Source organism: Bos indicus, chromosome 7 (genome assembly GCF_029378745.1).
Source record: "Bos indicus isolate NIAB-ARS_2022 breed Sahiwal x Tharparkar chromosome 7, NIAB-ARS_B.indTharparkar_mat_pri_1.0, whole genome shotgun sequence".
Taxonomy (NCBI): Eukaryota; Metazoa; Chordata; class Mammalia; order Artiodactyla; family Bovidae; genus Bos; species Bos indicus.
This window is the reverse complement of record NC_091766.1, coordinates 2,146,741-2,165,839: the sequence shown is the minus strand read 5'-3', so window position 1 is coordinate 2,165,839 and position 19,099 is coordinate 2,146,741. Positions and strand designations below refer to the sequence as shown.

The following is a 19,099-nucleotide window of genomic DNA, read 5'->3' as shown; positions in this document are numbered from 1 at the left end:
ACTTCCAGCAGAAGGACCTTGTTCTCTTTAGGGCCATGTCTCTCAGCCCAAACATCAGGGGACCGAACCCCTGGTTGGTTACAGTTACTTTTGCCTGCGTTCTTCTGACAACAACAGCCCAATCTCCCTCTAGTAAAATATCTCCTCTGTTAATCTGGGTCTGACCTCGGGCTCAGCGGCAGGAGAAGTCAAGCCCAGACAACCCCACCTAGCACCTTCCCAGCACCATGATGGTTGGGGCCAAGGGGTTGGAAAGGTGTGTGACTGTGAGCCTGGAGCTTCCCCCAGAGCAGAGAATTCCAGGGAAGGAAGAAACCAGAACAGAGTGTGGCCTGGGGTGGAGAGAGCTTGATTCCCAGTGTCCTCACACCACCATGTGGCTCACCCAGGCCTGAAGCCAGCTGCCCACAGGCCTGTTTATTTTCTGCAGCCATGAAATTAATAGACGCTTACGCCTTAGAAGAAAAGCTATGACTGATGTTGAAGCTGAAACTCCAATACTCTGGCCACCTGATGTGAAGAGTCAACTCATTGGAAAGGACCCTGATGCTGGGAAAGATTGAGGACAGGAGAAGGGGTCAACAGAGGATGAGATGGTTGAATGGCATCACTGACTCAATGGACATGAGTTTGAGCAAGCTCCAGGAGATAGCAAAAGACAGAGAAGCCTGGCTTGCTGCAGCCAGTGGGGTTCCAAACAGTCGGATATGACTTAGCAAATAACAATGAATAACAATAACATAATGAGTTATTTCCAAACTTTATGATCTGAAAAGTTTGGAAATCTGAAAAGAGTTTCCCTGGTGGCTCAGACGGTAAAGAATCAGCCTGCAATGCAGGAAACCCTGGTTTCATCCCTGGGTCGGGAACATCCCCTGGAGAAGGGAATGGCTACTCACTCCAGTATTCTTGCCTGGAGAATTCCATGGACAGAGGAGCCCAGTGGGCTACAGTCCATGAGGGTCGCAGAGAGTTAGACACAACTGAGTGACTAACACACACACACACATGATCTGAAAAACCCCAAACACGTGTTATCTCATGGTTCCTGGGTTAGTGATCCAAAGGCAATCCAGTAGGGTCCTCTACTCAAGGTTCTCCCGTGAGATTGCTGGCAGCTGAGACTGGGGCTGCAATCTCAGCTGAAGACTCCCCTGGGTGGGACAAACTCCCACACTCACTCATGTGGTTACTGGCAGGATCCAGTTCCTCACGTGCTGCTGGACCTACGGCTCCTTGCCACCTCACATGGACCTCGCCACAGAGCAGTCACACAGGGCAGCTTGCTTCCCCCAGCATGAGTGACCTGGGAGAGCATATCTGAGACACAAGCCATAGTCCAGTTAGAGGCAAATCTCGGTCCTGCCCACGCCTGCAGGGAAAGGACCATAGCAGGGAGTGACCACCAAGATGTGGGCTCACAGGGGCCATCCTAGTGCCTGCTTGCAGCAGAGATGTGTCCCACATATGTTGTCAGGAAATTCCTCCCATGAAAGTCAACTGGAGTTGTGTCATTGTCACTCGCAGCTGAAAGACCATGAGCAGCGGACTTCCTCCCTGGAGACTCGTGGGAAGCCCAGTCGAGTGCACTGGCTGGATGGTTGGAGGGCTCAGCTAGTGTGTCCAGCACCAGTGGGAGAGAAGCTCTAGTCACATTTTTGAAGAGAAGTCAAGAGTCCCAACTAGAAAGACACATGGTGTCAGGGCCAGAGAACAGGAATAAGGGCATGGAGTTGGAGACAAAGCCAAAGGGTTAAACGAGGTGAGAACAAGCAGTCTGGGGGCTCAGAGAGAGGCCTGACTGCTCAGGGAGTGGGCTCACTGGAAGTGATGGGTTGGTGTTGCAAACCCAATGCCCACAGGCCAAGGCTGGTGATGTGAGTCAGTGAGGCAGGTTGGCTCAAAGAAAAGCAAATCTGTCTTTTGTTTGCCAGTTTAGAAGTTTACAGAAGAATATTTCCCTGTTATGATAAAGAAGTTGGGGTGATAAGGAGTGGCAAGAACTGGCAAACCAAGGAGCCCATGCCCCGATGCAGGGGCAACAATACTCAGCCCCAGCTCCATGGGCATGGTATGCAAGAACAGAGCCCAGAGCTGTCGCTGGACTGATCTCTCAGGCCAGTCTTTACATTTTACAAAGAAGTGTGTGTGTGTGTGTGTGTGTGTGTGTGTGTGTGTGTGTGTGTGTGTGTGTCTGCAAGTTGCTCGGTCATGTCGGACTCTTTGCAACCCCATGGATTATATAGCCCGCCAGGATCCTCTGTCCAGGGAGTTTTCTAGGCAAGAATACTGGAGGGGGTTGCCACTCCCTTCTCCAGGGGGGTCTTCCTGACCCAGGGATCAAACCTGGGTCTTCTGCATTGCAGGTGGATTCTTTGCCATCTGAGCCACCTGCGAAGCTCACAAAGAAGTTCTGTGGACCAAAGACAACACATCCCTCACGCCACCAGCGGAGAAGGAAATGGCAACCCACTCCAGTGTTCTTGCCGCGAGAATCCCAGGGATTGGGGAGCCTGGTGGGCTGCCGTCTATGGGGTCGCACAGAGTTGGACATGACTGAAGCGACTTAGCAGCAGCAGCAGCATGTCACCAGGTAAGGAACCCTGGAATAAAGGCCCTTCTGGGCTGGACCCAACACTGGCATGCTGGTGAGTGCCTCCTGCCTCCCAGACACCAGGCCCTTGGATTCAGCCCAGGTTCCTAGGCCCTCTCAGCAGCCACCGTGATCTCACTGCTGTGGCAGGATAATTTACTGAAGTATTGATCTGCATTTTGTTCTTGCCTTGTCTTCCCTTCCTCCACTCCAAGAAGCAGCCCATCACTCCTGTTTTCCAGGCCCACGGGGGTCTGTGCTGCAGGACGCAGAGCAGAAGTTGTCTGGGACTCTCTCCCTGCTTTTGGGCTCCGAGGAGACTCCCCAAGGAGAGGGGCAGAAGGAAGGGCTAGTAGGGGTTCCACCAGGACGAGGTGGCCCTGAAGAGGCAGATCACAAAAAAAGCAGTGGCCATGTGCCGGGCCCTGGGAACCTGCAGCCCAGATGGGGCCTGGAGGAAGGTGACGTCAGCGTCTGACATCCACAGTCCGGAGCTGCTTGGACTTCCTGTTTCTTTGCCCACGTCCCACTTCTCCGAAGGTTCTGGCCATTCTCAAGGAATTAAGGGCTGGTATCGTCCTCCATGCTGGCCTGGAGAGCTCACGAGGGTGCAGTGTGCCTCGTGCTGTGTGGCAGGTGCCAGACCCGTATGCATTTTAGAAAGAGCTGAGTCAGTGAGGAGAGAGGACACAGTCAGGACCGTGAGGCGGCAGGAGACGGGCAAGCCAGCTGGAAGGGGAAGGAAGCATGGTTTCTGGCCATGGAGGTTGTGGAGGAGGCACGGGAGAGGCCCACACACGCGCATCCAAAGGGAGAGTCCGCAGTGCCCTGGGACACAGGCCAGAGACGGTCTTTTCAGGCCCAGGTTTCCTCCTTGGTAAAAGTTCAGCAATTTTCCCTTGGGGAGCTCTGCTGCTTCTCAGGTGCAGCTCCCGGGGGAATCGTTTAGAGCCAGCTGGGGATTCAAGTAAGGTCAGCGGATCCGAGGCTCAAAAGAATCAAAACACCAGGTGAAGGAGGCTTGCCCAGAGGCAACCCCCACCCCCAAACAACCACCCACGAGCTTCTAGGCAGAAGGCTGCACCCCAGACTCAACTCTTCCTTGGCTTACTTCTCCCCCTTCCTGAGAGCTGCCAGCCTTCCCATCGGTTCTGCCTGCCTTGAAGGGCTCTTCACAGACAGAGCTGTCCAGGCAGAGGGCCCAGGAGGGAGGTCTGGACACCCACAAGGGTCACTTGGGCTCTGGTGGGATCTCCCCACGCTGCTCTGCCACCTGAATCACACTCACAGCCCTCCATCCCCTGTCTTTGCCACGTATCACGCAGCACATGGACTGTAGTCCTATCCAAGCAAGGACAAGAGACATGTCTATCTTTCTTTCAGAAGCGATGGCGATCCGTGCCGCCATAATAGTGTGTGTGAATGTCCGGGCTGATGCTCTGAAGAATATCAACAGCGCTGAAAAGAGAGGCAAACGCCAGGTGCCCATGCTCCAAAGTCATCGACGGGCTTCGAACTGTGATGATGAAGGGTGGTCACTTTGGCGAATTCGACATCACCGAGGATCACAGAGCTGGGAAAGCTGTGGGCTTCACAGGCAGGCTGAATAAGTGTGGAGCGCTCAGTCTCAGATTTGATGCACACCTCAAGGGCCTAGGAAAATGGCAGAATAACCTGCTCCCACCCCGTCAGCTTGGTTTCACTGTCCTGACAACCTCCGCGGGCATCAAAGACCACGAAGAAGCGAGACGAAAGCACACAGAAGGAAACAAATCTTTGGATTCTTTTTCTAGGGACGTAATACATACAAATAAAATGCCTCAGAGGGGCGCCTGGAAGCCACGCCACCTCTGAAGGCGTTCTCTGTGTGGGGCCGTATCTCCCCTACGCAGGCAGGACAGGAAAGGAAGGGCGAGAGACGAGGCGGCCACCAGGTGGCGCTGCTGCCGCAGGAACAGCAGCGGGAGCCTCGTGCGCCTGAATCAAAGGGCTGCTTGCTGCTGCTCTTGAGACGCTGGCCACTGGCTCAAACGGAACCACGGAGGCCCCAGCCAGCCTCTGGGGTCCCACATTAAACAAATCAATTAAGACTTCTGCAGAAAGTTCTGTCCCAATCTCTGCTCTCTCACATCTCCATTGTTTGCTCTAGAATGAGCTGAATTATTTATGCTCTTATCTCCTTTAGTCAAGGAGACAGGAGAAAAGCGGGACCAGCAGCGCGGAGGCTCCGCAGGTTCCAGGATGTATCAGGGAATCCCTCAGATCACCAATCCCACACACCAAGGTACCTGCGAGTGATGGTGCGGCTCCCCAGGCAGCTCGGGGCCCTGGGGGTGGAAGCTTGCTTCGCTGTCATCGGCCCTGTGCCCCTGGACATGTTCCCTACATCACTGTCCCGGGCGCCCCCTCCTCAACCGCAGCGTACAGCTGGGAGCTCAGGCGCTTCCGGCCACGGCGATCAGCATCTTCAATATTCTCATCCAGCGCGAGCCAAGCGAAACCTTCTCAACTGCTCTGACCCCAGAGGGTCCTCCCCGACCCCACCTCGCAAATCCGCCCTCCCAAAGAAGCACAACACAGGACCGCGTGCACAGAGTGGAGTCCAGATCTGCTGGGTTCAAGAAAGCAGAGCCCCCTTCTCAACCTCGACACTGCTAAAATTCTCTGCGGTGGGGGCCAGTCTGCGCACTGAATGATGTTGAAGAGCATCCTGACTTCTTCCTGCTAGACCCCATGAGCACCTCCAAGGTGGGGGGCTGCAAAATCGCCCTCTGAGGGGAGCCCTGCCATGGGAAACCCCCAAGGGAAGCAAACCCAAGGAGCCCTGTGGAAAAACAGCCCAACCCAGCCTCCCTGAGCAAAGCCGCTTGCTCCCTGTTGTGTGACTTCGGCAGTCCTCACCTGTCCTGTAGGCGGTGGGTGGTGAGGTAAGTGCCCCAGAGAGCTGCTGTGAGGGTAGGTGAGGTGAGTGAAGTCACACGAGGGGCTGCAGACAGGACCCGACCCAAAGAGGGCACTGCAGGCTGAAACTTGCAAGAACCCTCGCTCCTGCGGCCATTGCTAGTGTGCGCTCACCTTACAGGGGACCCTAAGGCTCAGTGATGGTAAATGACTCACAAGGACCAACAGGAGCCAGAATTAACACCAAGCTGGGGGTCTTCTCCAGGCTGCTCTTGGGTGCCAGGGACTACCTGGAGCTCAAACCTCACCACAGGCATCCACACTCCCAACACCAGTGAGGGCTAGAAGGCGTGATCCATATTTCTGTGCTCAGGACTCCCAGATCATCAAGGCACATTCCAGGCATCCTCCCGGAGGCTGGGAATCTATTCCCAGAGAAAGCCAAGCTGCCAGCTCAAGACTCTTCAAGTGAACCTTCCCAGCTCAAGCCTGTAGGGCACACATGTGCCTCCATTGCTTCCTGTTCTTCTCTGGACCCTGGAGACTCTGGCTCAGGAGGTGGGCCACAGTGGCCAGGGGCTGGGCACCAGGCCTGGCGCCAAGTGGTTGGGGGTTGGGACTCAGACTCTGAGGAAACCAGGGGGCTGTCCCTGGGATGTTCTGAATCCCCTACACAAACCCCCACACCGTCAGGGAAGCAGAGGTCCATATCGGGTCAGCAATGGCCTGGCATATGCAGGAAGAGGGCGGTGGCACCAGCCCCTTGAACGCTGAGCCCAGCCCCAGCACTTTCTTCTCTTGCCTTCCCCTGAGAGACTCACAGTCAGAATTTCTCCGACCCTTCGCCTCTAATGCTGAAAAATTCCTAGGAGCCTTCCATACTTTGTCCTGACCTGGTCTTTCACAACAAGATACCTTATGTTCTTTGACTGTCCCCAAGTCTCTGATTTCCATTTGCTTTGATTTTCATCATCTTAGGAAATATTTAAAATGAGAACAGTTCAGTAGCTTTGGTTCCTTCTCAAAAAAATCAATTGAAAAGCCAGTTGCTATGCAACCCTCAAGCATTGCTGATGTTCTGCTCCCTGGCTGATGGCATATTGTATAAAATAAGATAATCTCTTTTCTTCTGCTGAGTTTTTTTTTTTTTTTTTTAAGAAATGGAGAAAAATGTTGTTTTAGGAAAAACTTGAGATAACTCAGAGGCTCCTCATAAGCTGGAAGACAAACAACATGTCCTTTGCACAAGTCCTCCTGATTTTATCCCCAGCGGGCCTCGGTGGGGCCTGGGACAGGTGCAAGGGGAGCAGAGGGCAGGGAAGCTGGGCTGCTTCCATCACAGCTTGGAATGAATAGCAAATCTGAATACCCAGGCCACCTTCTGCCCCCAGTCTGGGTCTCGATCTCACTGCTCCCAGACCCACCCCCTTGCCCTGACTCTGCAGACCTTGGAAGACACAGCTCAGGGCCCTCTCCTGGCAGGGGTCAGCCTGCAGTCCCCTTGGCCTTTCTGTGCTTCAAGCCTTGCAGGGACAGGGCCTCACTCACTGTCAGGAAGCACGTGGCTCCTTTAAGAGCAGCTCATCAGAATCCATTCTCCTTGGGAGCCAAACTCTATTTGTGACTCTCACCCAGAAGCCCTTCCTGGCTTTTCCCGCAACAAGCAGAGCTCACTCCCTCTACACGAGTGCCAGCCAGGCAGTCCCCTCCGGATCACCCCACCCAGGACGCCCGGTGTCCTGTCTCCTTCGTGGTGCTCACCACTCCGAAACGACCTTATTTACTGGTGAACTCACGGGGAGCTGGTGCCCCAGGCCTGGGGGCAGGCACATCCCAGGATCCATTTGCCCAAGAGATGGGTCCTCCCGCTTCCGGAGGTCCCTGAGAGCCCTGGAAACAGGGCCTTACCCCCAGAACTCTGCCAGGTGGTGTCTGTGGCTGGTGGACACAAACTGTTATCAACCACAATGAGATAAGTACAGAAATGGGAAACTTTCATAGCAGTTTGATGGACTGACTTTATGTCTATGGAATTTAATAATAAAAAGTCGGGGCTGGTATTCATGAATAATCTTGGTTTTGTCACATTTCCCTTTTCCAGTTAAACGTACTTACAGAAATATTGGTCAGTGGTGCGACCTCCGGCTCTGAGGCGTTCTGTCTGTCTGGCCTGGCCTCCTTGGCCCTGGCACCTACTCTGCAGCGACTGTCACTGACAGACTTCCTGTTTGATTGCTTCAGGTCCATGGAGTGACCCCTCCTTTCCCAAGGGTGTCTCCCCTGAGCCACAGCCAAGCATCCCACACCGTCCCTGGGCTCCTGTGCGAGGTGCGCCCACTCCAGAGCCCCACCCCTCTGCATGCGATGTCTGTCCAGCACCGGCCTCCCTGGATGTGGTCAGCCAGCCATGTCCTCCTGACTCTCCTATCCCCCCAACCTGTGTTTCTGCAGCGTGTCCTCCCCGGGGAAAGTGAGATTCCCCACCTTGGACCCCACTTGCCTCTTAAAATCCCGCAACTTGCTGAGGAGGCCAGAGTCTGGCCCTGTACCTTTCTGGAACCCTGCAGGACACACAGGCTCTGAGGGGCGACAGCCTTCCCCATGGTTTCCTGAGAACAGGAAGGGTGTGGAGGTAGGGGCGGCGGGCAGGGCATGGGGCAGGGCCTGGGGGAGGCTCTGCTGCAGGAGACGGCTGGGCCCCGCTCCGTCCCTGGGCCCAGGCAAGGGGCAGCAGTATCTTGTCCTTTGTGGCCAGGCTTGGGGGCTGGGGATGGATACGGGCACCGAACTCCACATCCTAGCATGTCCTCTGTCTTGACACCTCTGAACTCCATGGCAGAGGTCTGAGTCTGGTCAGCTGTGCCCTGCTAGGCTACAGCGGGTGCAGTCTGCGCTCTGCCGAAAGCACGCATCGAGCTCCACTTTCTCCCTTCCTGCCACCTCACCACCACGGATTCCCAGCTTCCCAGCAGGAAGTCAGGGAAGTGAGCGGGGACCTCGGGCCCCCTGTGCCCTCTCACTTCTCACTGCATCGGTCCTGGTCTCGCTGGAGCTGTCCCACTGCCCAGGTGGGCTGCGGCCACCTATCTTGTTGGCCAGGGGCTCCGGTTAGCCCCATGGCCCGCCCTCCCCATACCATCCGCAGAAAGAGGAGCGTCACAAGGGGCCCATACCCACTCCCCTTACCCTCACTCTACCTGTGGGGGACTCCGAGGGTATCAACATGGCCCAGGCAAAGCAGAACCCCTCCCGACAAGGTGGAACGTAAGGAGCTGTGGCCAGACTGGCCGTGGCCATGAGGGCAGGCCCTGCCACACTTCATAACCTGACCTCACCTGCAGGCGAGGCCATGCACTGGTGGCAGCCTGCATCCCCCTCTAGCCGATGTGGCTTGCTCGAAGTTTCCACAGACACTCGGGTGACTGAGGTCCCAGGCCCAGGCCCAGGAAAGGCAAGATTGCCCACAGGGTGGAAGAACACAGAGGCCTCTCCACTACCTCCAAGCCATCACAGAGAAGAGGAGCCAAGTAAAGCGTGAAGTCCTTCCTGCATCCTCCTTCAAATCAGAAATAAAACATTGGACACGACACTTGTAGCATGCCACTAGAGACCCTTCCCCAGGTGCTAGCACTCAGTTAAACAGAAATACTTGGACTCTCTCATTTTTAAATTATTGCTTTTAAAAAAAATAAGCAATTTTTCCATAGTTAAAAATGTGCTATAAGTGTATAAAAGAAACCAAGTATAAAAGAAACATCCTTATCATGATACATTAAGAAAATTCACCAAAGTAGAAGGAAGAAAATAAAAATCCATGACCTACTACCCAGAGATAAGTACTGTTCACATTTTATGTATTCCTTCAGTCCCTTCTGTGTATATATTTGTACACAAAATCGAGATCATAATACTGGAAGCTTATATCCTTCTTTCCCCAAAAGCAAACCAACTTGACTTTATGCTGTAACCATTTTCCAAAGCCCTTACACATGCTTTGAAAATGGGATTTATTGCCAGTCTAATAACCCACCATTGAAAAAGCAAGAAAGTTCCAGAAAAACATTTATTTCTGCTTTATTGACTATGCCAAAGCCTTTGACTGTGTGGATCACAATAAACTGTGGAAAATTCTGAAAGAGATGGGAATACCAGACCACCTGACCTGCCTCCTGAGCAATCTGTATGCAGGTCAGGAAGCAACAGTTAGAACTGGACATGGAACAACAGACTGGTTCCAAATAGGAAAAGGAGTACGTCAAGGCTGTATATTGTCACCCTGCTTATTTAACTTATATGCAGAGTACATCATGAGAAACGCTAGGCTGGAGGAAGCACAAGCTGGAATCAAGATTGCCAGGAGAAATATCAATCACCTCAGATACGCAGATGACACCACCCTTATGGCAGAAAGTGAAGAAGAATTCAAGAGCCTCTTAATGAAAGTGAAAGAGGAGAGTGAAAAAGTTGGCTTAAAGCTCAACATTCAGAAAACTAAGATCATGGCATCCGGTCCCATCACTTCATGGCAAATAGATGGGGGATTTTATTTTTGGGGGCTCCAAAATCACTGCAGATGGTGACTGCAGCCATGAAATTAAAAGACACTTACTCCTTGGAAGGAAAGTTATGACCAACCTAGACAGCATATTAAAAAGCAGAGACATTACTTTGCCAACAAAGGTCCATCTAGTCAAGGCTATGGTTTTTCTAGTAGTCATGTATGGATGTGAGAGTTGGACTGTAAAGAAAGCTGAGCGCTGAAGAATTGATGCTTTTGAACTGTGGTGTTGGAGGAGACTGTTGAGAGTCCCTTGGACTGCAAGAAGATACAACCAGTCCATTCTAAAGGAGATCAGTCCTGGGTGTTCTTTGGAAGGACTGATGTTGAAGCTGAAACTCCAGTACTTTGGCCACCTGATGTGAAGAGCTGACTCATTTGAAAAGCCCCTGATGCTGGGAAAGATTGAAGGCGGGAGGAGAAGGGGACAACAAAGGATGAGATGGTTAGATGGCATCACCGACACGATGGACATGGGTTTGGGTGGGCTCCGGGAGTTGGTGATAGACAGGGAGGCCTGGCGTGCTGCGGTTCACGGGGTCGCAAAGAGTCGGACACGACTGAGCGACTGATCTGAACTGAACTGAGAATTTCCAAAACCTCAGTAACAAAATTATATGTCTCTTTCTTGTTGCCCATTTTACTGTAACTGTCTCATAAGGGCAGCATTTCCCAAAGTAAATTCTGTAGAACGTTGATTCCATGAGGAAAAGGGTTCTGTTGAGAAGGAATTTTGAGAAACCATGTGTATTAACCCACCTCTTGGAGATTCACCCTGCACATTTTCATAGTAAAGTCTCTGAGAAATTTTGTTATCAGAAATACCTGTTTTACTTTGTCGTATAGGCCTTTCCCAGACTCATTTGACCATGGAACCCCTCTATTCTCCTATGCAAACATCTAAGAACATCCTAAGAATTAGCAATGCAGAACACTTTTAAGGACAATGTGCTTCTTTTTCTACCTTTAAATAAAATTTGGGTTGTGATGTTACCATCTGTTACCAATTCTCACCCTCTCAGCTCCCAAGGAGCTGATCAGGCTCCCTGCCCTGCTGGTGCCTTCAGCAGAGGCTCCTGGGCTTTGCCAGGTGCCCCAGACTCGGGGTGCTCCCCTGTGCCCTCCAGGCTTTAGCCCCGCGTGCCAGTGTCTCCCTGGCTGGCCCTCCTGGAATGGCACGAGGTGCCCCAGACCCAACACATCTCCTCTCAGCTCGCTGCCTTTCTCCCCAATGTGCCCCGTCCCCTCCTGTGCTCTCCCCCTCAGGGGCCGCCTCATCACCTAGCAGGCTGCCCAAGGCACAAGCTCAGTGGCCTTTCACCTTCATCCACGTAGCACCCATCCCCTCCTGGTCTGGCCTCCTAAAATTCTCTCCCTTCTCTGTGGCTATGGTCCCAGGACAGCCCACGACTGTCCTCCCTTTGACGCTGCCCACTTTCTCCCAAGCCACCACTCCCACGGCCATTCTGCACACTGGAGCCCGGGGATCTTCTTAGAAATGCAAATCGGATCGTGTTACTCTCCTGCTAGAAACTGCCCTAGTGAGAAAACCAACCCCCTTGGCAGGAGGTACAGAGCCCTGAGGATCCGCTCCTTCCAGCTAGCTTCTTCAGCACCAACTTCTGCTGTTTTCCCATCTTACGCTGTCCCCTTCAGTCAGATTCAGCTGCCCCGTTCCTCCCACGGCCTGCTCTCTTCCTGCCTTTAACTTGAAACATCCCTGTGCTGGTTCATCCCCTTTTTCACTCCCTCCCTGTGGCTGAAAAGTCACTGCCTCCAGTCATCTGCCTTGACCTCTAAGGAAGGCTTGCCTGCCCCACCTTTCCCCTGCCAAGTCTCTGAGCCCTCGGTTATAACTGTTTCCCTGTCTGCATCTCCATTCCAGAGCAGCCCCTGAGGTCCAGGGGGTGACACCTGATGCACAAAAACCCTCAAAAAGTGCTTGTTAGATGATGAGCTTTGTCCTGAGGCAAATGGATGTGGCAAATTATATGAACAGACTTTCTGATATTAAACAATCATCACCTTCCTATAATAAACCCTATTTAATCATGAGGGGAATTTCTCTTTATGCATTGTTGAATGAAAGACTTAAAGCCTTAGGATTTTTTACATCTATTTTTAGAAGTGAAACAGGTCTGTACTTTGTCTTAGATATGCTACCTTTGGCAACTTTGCATGTAGGAATCAGATCGTCCTGAAAGAGAAATGGGGTGGATTTTAGAACATATATATATTCTGAAATTGTTTATATGATATTGCATTATCTTTGCTTAATAATTCCTTGCAAATGAATAAAATATACTGGCAAAAACAGGTTACCTGATTCTCTGTTTAGAGGTAATTTTAAGATAACTTTGAAAACAGTGAAGCACTTGAGTTCTCACATGATTATGGGGTTTCCCGTTTCCCCAAGAAATCCTGAATTTCCCAAGATCTTCTGGGTCCCTGACCCAGAGTTTCTCAAAATCTTACCTTCAGGTTTTCTACTGGTTTCTACCAGGTTTCTACCTGCGTGAGATACTTAAGGAAAGAAAAACAAGAAGAAACATCTTTGGGTGGGGACAATTTAGCACAAAGCCTGTCAGGAAGTAGTTAAAATAATCAAGGCTTTGTTCCATGGAGTAATTAACATCGGGAAGGAGACAGACAGTTCCTAGGCCAAATAAGAACCAAAACGTTGCCAGCACTGGTAAGCAGTTAACCACACAGAGCCCTCCAGTTTTTCCTTTTAGTGCCCTGACCACTCGGTAGCTCTTCTCCTCTTCCTACCCACTGCCCTCTGCAGAGGCAAAAAGTGGGGAGGGGGCTGGATATAACCATGCCCATCCCTCACGATACCAGCCTCGAAATTCCTCAGATGCCGAAGGATGCTAATGAGGGGTCTCAGGCCAGGAAAGGGGAACCCAGCCTGAGGAGGGGGCGGGAGGGGGAGGAACAGGGAGCAGGTTGATGACTGCTCTAATGGGGATGCACAAGTCCCGTTGGACATTCCAAAGCCCTTTGTCAGCAAACGGAGGCTGGAACTGTATCACTGGGCGTGGGTCACCCTAACCTTACCCCGCTGTATACTGCTCCTGCGTGCCGAGAATGTCCCACTCTGCCACAAACTGCCTGCTTACCTGCAGAGGAAGGTGTGCACGCCCCTCCTTCACAGACCACCACTGGGTATCAGGGTGGAAGGGTCGGGAAAAGGCCCAGGCAGCAACTGTCCCCAGAGCTTTCCCTTCAGCCAGGAAAAGCACCCCACTGTGGGTTGCATTGTACATATGCTTTCTGATATTTTAGCTTATGCTTCCTCTCTTCTTTCTAGACTAAATACGCCAAAGATTTGCTTTTCCCAAGGCTCGCTTCTCGATGGATCCTATTGTTACTTTCTATTTGCTACTTTATTGATTTTTGCCTTTTCCTAAACTATTTCCTTTTTACTTTCCTTAGGTTTTGGGGTTTGGGTAGTTGTTAATATCTGTTCTAACTTACTGAGTTGAATACAGGGCTAACTTGTTTTCATTCGCTCAGTGTGATCTTGGGAGGCGCCTGCCTCTGAATACAGCTTTGGCCACACTCCACAGGTTTTGATCTGTAGTGCTCTCATTTTGATTGCAATTGAGGCTCCAACAGTATTCTTCCCAGGAGATTTTTTTTTTTTTTTCAGAGAGACTGGACTTACTCTTTTTATATATCCCTTTCCTCCATCTAGTTTTAGAGCACTGAGTATAGTCCAAACAATTTTTGCTGTATGAAATTCACTAAAACTTTCTTTACGACCTAAAGTACATTTGTAATTGTTAAATGTTCTATGATTCCTCAAAAAGAAGGCGTATCTTTCCATAGGTATAGCAAGGGGAAAAGATGATTTAACTAATTTAACTTTACCCATTATATTATTTGTGCTTCCCAGGCAGCTCAGTGGTAAAGAATTCGCCTGCAGTGTAGGAGACATTGGGTTCAGTTCCTGGTTTGGGAAGATCCCCTGGAGTAGGAAATAGCAACCCACTCCAGTATTCTTGCTAGGGAAAACTCCATGGACAGAGAAGCCTGGTGGGCTACAATCCATGGGGTTGCAGAGTCGGACACAACTGAGCATACTAAGCATGAGCATTGTATTATTTGAAACTCCTGTGCCTTTAAGAATGTAACCTGTTAAAGGTTTCGGAAAAGGTATGAAAGACTCCTGCAGTTAGGTTTTTGCAGATTTCCCCCTTGTTCTGACAGTCTGCTTTGGTACATTTTACATTGTCCTTGGGACATTGAGGGACCATGACTACCATCCTCTGCAGTGGTCACTTGTATCACTATAGTGTAACACACTTCCCAAGGCAGGAAAAGTGGGCTCGAGGCCCAGCATTGCTGGGATTTGTCCAATCACAGAGTCCTTCGTCGTCATGTCTATACTGCAGACCTTGTATGTTGCGTGCAGTTCAATTTCATTTTGTGAGACTAAGGCTCTGCCTCTGAGTAGAGGACTTAACCCTCCCCATAATTACTACGCCTGATGTGCCTCGGCTTCATCTTAATACGATTTGACTTTACTCATACTGAGTGAGGTCAGACCACGGATTCCAGAATTTGGCTGCCAGGGTGAGAAGCTGGACTCCTAAGGAGCCAGAGAAAGAAAGTAAGAAAGAAAGTGAAGTCGCTCAGTTGTGTCTGACTCTTTGCGACCCCATGAAGTGTAGCCTACAATGCTCCTCCGTCCATGGGATTTTCCAGGCAAGAGTACTGGAGTGGGTTGCCATATCCTTCTCCAGGGGATCTTCCCGACCCAGGGATTGAACCCGGGTCTCCCACAGTGTAGGCAGACGCTTTTCCATCTGAGCCACCAGGGAAGTCTAAGGAGCCAGATGCTACTGGCTACTCATGCCACGGAACTGCCTTAAACCTCAGTTTAAGTTTCACAGGTCCTTACTTGTGAAATGGGATCATCATAGCTCCACCTCCTCCTCTGTCCTTGGATTGAGTTAATTTCATGTAAAGTGCTCCCAAGCTGCTTAGCACAGGCCTGGCTCAGTCCACACCGGCCTGGCACCACGAGGCTCCTTCCTTCCTCACCAGCTCTCCTTTCAGCCCACCCTGTTATCTTTCCGTCTGGGGGCTTCCTAACCCCACTTGCATAGACCTGTGCATGCTGATAGGAAAAAGGCTTCAAGTCTGACAGCAAAGGGGTGTAAGAAGGGCAAGAGCACTCAGTGAGAACAGCAGCTACGTGGCATGAGAAGAGGACGTAGGCTGAAGACACAGGCAGGAGTCAAACTGAGGGGCGTCTCAACCTTGCGTTTCTGCTGCTTTGACATCCAGGGCCTCGCTGACCTGGGAGGAACTGTCGCTCCCAGGCTTAACCAATTCCCAGAGTCAGTAAAGTGCTCACTCTGAAGCACATGCTCTTCAAATGCAGACCAACCGATGCAGAGTCCACACCCCCAGCCATCTCCTTCATCGGGCGCTCACGCTCCAGCCCATTATCCCCAGAGCACATCCCCAAGGACCAGGTACCAGGCACTCTGAGGCAGCCCTGGTTCCCCAGAGCCCACTGAGATGATTCCCACCGGCCAGTCCTAAGCCTGCTTACCCGTGATTAACCTGGTCCTTCCCAAGGAAACCATAATGAAGGCGCTCACCCAGTTTCCCTCTCCTTCCCCAGGCCTCCCGACCAACCCTGGAGCTTCCCTGTGCAGCCCTGCAGGGCCAGAAACTGGGTAAAACCCAGCTCTTCCATGGCAGTCACCTCCTGAGCTGATGGTCTCACCAAACCTGAACCTAAATTTTTAAAGAGAAAGTGAGGTTGAAAGGACAGCAGGGGCGGCTCACAAGTTCCTTGTTTCTTACAGGAAACACGGGGCAGCTGGGGAGAGGCGAGGTGGTTTTGGCCAACATAAAGGCTTTTCAAGGGGGCCTCTGCCCCACTGGAGGGCCCCATTCATCCCACAGAGGTGGGGGCCCTGGTGAGGTGCCCACTCACCTTCCCGTAGCTCAGCAGGATTATCCGCACCAGGACGACATTGATGTGGGCCCCCAAGGACTCATCGTGATAGATTTCGTTGACCTGAAAGACAACCAGGGACACGTCAGCAGAAACCACAGGCTCACAGACCAGCCCTGGCTTTGTAAATGGCATCGCCACCAGCTCAGCCCCGGGGCAGAACCCGGGCACACCACCCCACCCCTTCCTCCTTGCCACACTTCATACTCAGGCATTACCATCAGCTCTGAATCAACCCCTTCCTTTCCCTCTGCTCCTCCTGCCCTCTTACAGCCAACCACTGAGTGGACACTGCCCCTCTCTCCTCAGCAGCCCCTCCGACCACCCCAGGGAATCTCCACCTAGAGCCTACACTGGGATGTGAACACTGCCCACGCTAAATGCTGGAGCCGCTAACTGCAACACAGCCCTTTCTGCCAGGGTGAACACGGCTCAAACCTCGGTAGAAGGGGCAATCCTGGGACTGTCATTGGTAGAAATTACTCCATAGGTGCTGTCGCTGGTTGTGAAATATTATCTGTACTCATCCCAGCTTGGAAATGGGAGTCATTTTAGGTGACCCCTAGATCTAATTTTTAATGTGCTAATTAAGAACAGATATTGCTGTACCACAAAGGTGCTTTCTGTGTTCTGTTTTGGGAACTACAGATGACTCAGTGGGCTTCCTTTGTGTTTTATCATTTTTTACTTTCTTTTTCGGGCTTCCCAGGTGGCGCTAGTGGTAAAGAACCCATCTGCTGGGTTGGGAAGATGCCTTGGAGGAGGGCATGGCAACCCACTCCAGTATTCTTGCCTGGAGAAGCCCCAGGGACAGAGGAGCCTGGTGGGCTACAGTCCATAGGGTCGCAAAGAGTCGGACACAATCGAAGTGACTTAGCACATGCATGTATTTTATTTTTTACATTTACAAACATTATTTGAACAGGTACCCGTGGGCCTCAGCAGAAGTCAGAGGAGTCCACGGCACAAGAAAGGTGAGGCACCTCCCCTCCCCACAGCATAGCCTGCATGGCCTTCCAGAAACACTGGTTATGGTTAACCCCGCGTTCAGGGCCAGCCAAGTCTCCCTTTCCCACTGATCGCACCCTCACACTCTCAGGATCTTACCTGGAACAATGCTCTCACTACCAGCCCCTTCATTCATTCACTTCCTGACCAAACTTGACTCTTCTGGAGGCCCAGCCTCCAGATCTCATCTGCTTCCCAGGAAGCATCAGGGTCCATTACTTCCTGAGTTCTCTGTATTTTCCCTGCATGTCTCCAGCACTCAGGATGCAGTCGCACCCAGCAGATACTCAGGACACACTTGTCAAGAGAACAAATCCACTCATGCCATCACTCAGTGGAGAGGCATGAACTCGTCGTGCAGGGCCTCCCTGTGTGCAGACCAAACCCCAGAACGCTGACCTTCCCCTGGTGAGGGCAGATCCCGCCACATGCATGTCCCAAAGCCCACTCTGTCATCTCAGGCCAGGGCCCTTCTCCCCCGGAATCCCAACTTTTCGAATCTCTATCTGAGCAATGGAAATTGCTACCTACAAACAGCAGGAAAACCCTTTGGGAAATCTGAGAGTTAGCAAGTAAAATCGATTCACGATGGATGGGACGTGCAGGCACATGGGGCATGGTAGACAAAGAGCCTGGTGATGACTGTCACCCTTGCTGTGGCACCAATGAGAGGGAAAGAGGGGTCCTGGGACGCCTCCAGCCAGCCCTACATGTGGCCCCATGGGAAGCCTCCTGCCCACAAATCTACTTTCCAATTATAATTTCTCTGCCCAGACCTGGCTTTCCTCCAGGGAAGCGATGACTGATAGCCTACAGGATGGTCACTGCAACTCATGCATGAGTCTGGAGAGAGTGAACACTGGCCTGAGAGTCACACGCCGACAAGGTGAAGCTATGACTGGTAAGGTGGAGCCAACTCACCCACACTGGGCCTTCCCTTCAGTAAAACAAGATGAAGTCTCAACTTGCTTTGTGAGGACTAGACTTCCACACGTATGGGATGGACTGATCCTGGTGAAAACAGCAAAGCTGGGGTTGTTACTGCTGCTAAGCCATGTCACCCTGCAGCCCCTAGGAGGTCGCAGAGGCAGGGTGCACACCCTCTAAATCCGGATGTCCTTGCCCACCTTTGAGGGTCAAACCAGACCTAGGCTTTTTGATCCACAGTGAGACAATAACCCTAAAAGTCAGTTTTTCCTAAGAGAGAGGGGTTTTTTTTTTTTTTTTGTCTGTCTCCAAAGTATCATTTTATCTCTCACAAGCAATTTGGCTCACAGAGTTTGACCGAAAGTTGTGGTGTAGAGCAGAAGAAGGCAGTGATACAGGGAGGTTCCGCTGCCCCTGGGGCGGGGAGCAGGGGTGGGCACGAGAGAAGAGAGGGGGCAGAGAGGGGGTGAATGGCAAGCTTCACTCTACATGCTTCACTTCTGACTCCCAGGTCATGCTTCGAGTGAAAACAGTTCAGATACTTGGGAAGAAGATGAAAGCAGAGAAAGCTTGAACCTTCTCTCTGGGACCTGGGAGGGGACAAGGTCACATCAAGTCCTCGAAGTCTGGGTGACTTCAGATAGCTACGCCTGGGGACCCAAAGACAGTGGCAGGGTAGCCTGCTGTTCGGAAGGGATTCAGGGCTGAGTTTACAGAATTATCTCCTTTGATGTTCCCAATAGCTGTTGGAGGCCAGAAGGAGGGGTGTCAAGCCCTCCTGAGAGATGAGGAAGCTGAGGCTGGCCCCCGAGGGAGGAAGGAGATGCAGGGCTGGCCCCACCTCAGTTGCTGGCCCAGAGCCTGCCATCAAGGCCCTCCTGTCTCCTGGCCCCACCACTAGGGCTGAGGGTGGCCACTCTCACCTCAGGGAAGGGGTCTTATGTCCTTCTTGGACAGTGGGCGGGTCTGACCCTGACTCCTGATTCTGGACAGAAGGGGGCCAGACCCCCCAGCAACTCCACCACTAGGTCCCAAGCTCTGCGAGGCAAAGCCCCACCTCCCGCTGAGGGTGAGGGCCAGGTGTTCAGGGCCAGGGTGTCGGGCTGCTGCACAAGGCCCAGCTGTATCTTCT

General features: G+C 52.0%; 1 protein-coding gene across 1 annotated transcript in view; it reads right to left on the bottom strand.

Annotated features, from left to right (window-relative positions):
• Positions 1–19,099, bottom strand: part of ADAMTS2 (ADAM metallopeptidase with thrombospondin type 1 motif 2) — a 242,247-nt gene that overhangs the window by 55,869 nt on the left and 167,279 nt on the right. Inside the window, exon 5 of the mRNA XM_070792386.1 lies at positions 16,012–16,095. Within this exon, the coding sequence (XP_070648487.1) occupies positions 16,012–16,095 (84 nt within the window). The remainder of the gene's footprint in view (positions 1–16,011; positions 16,096–19,099) is intronic.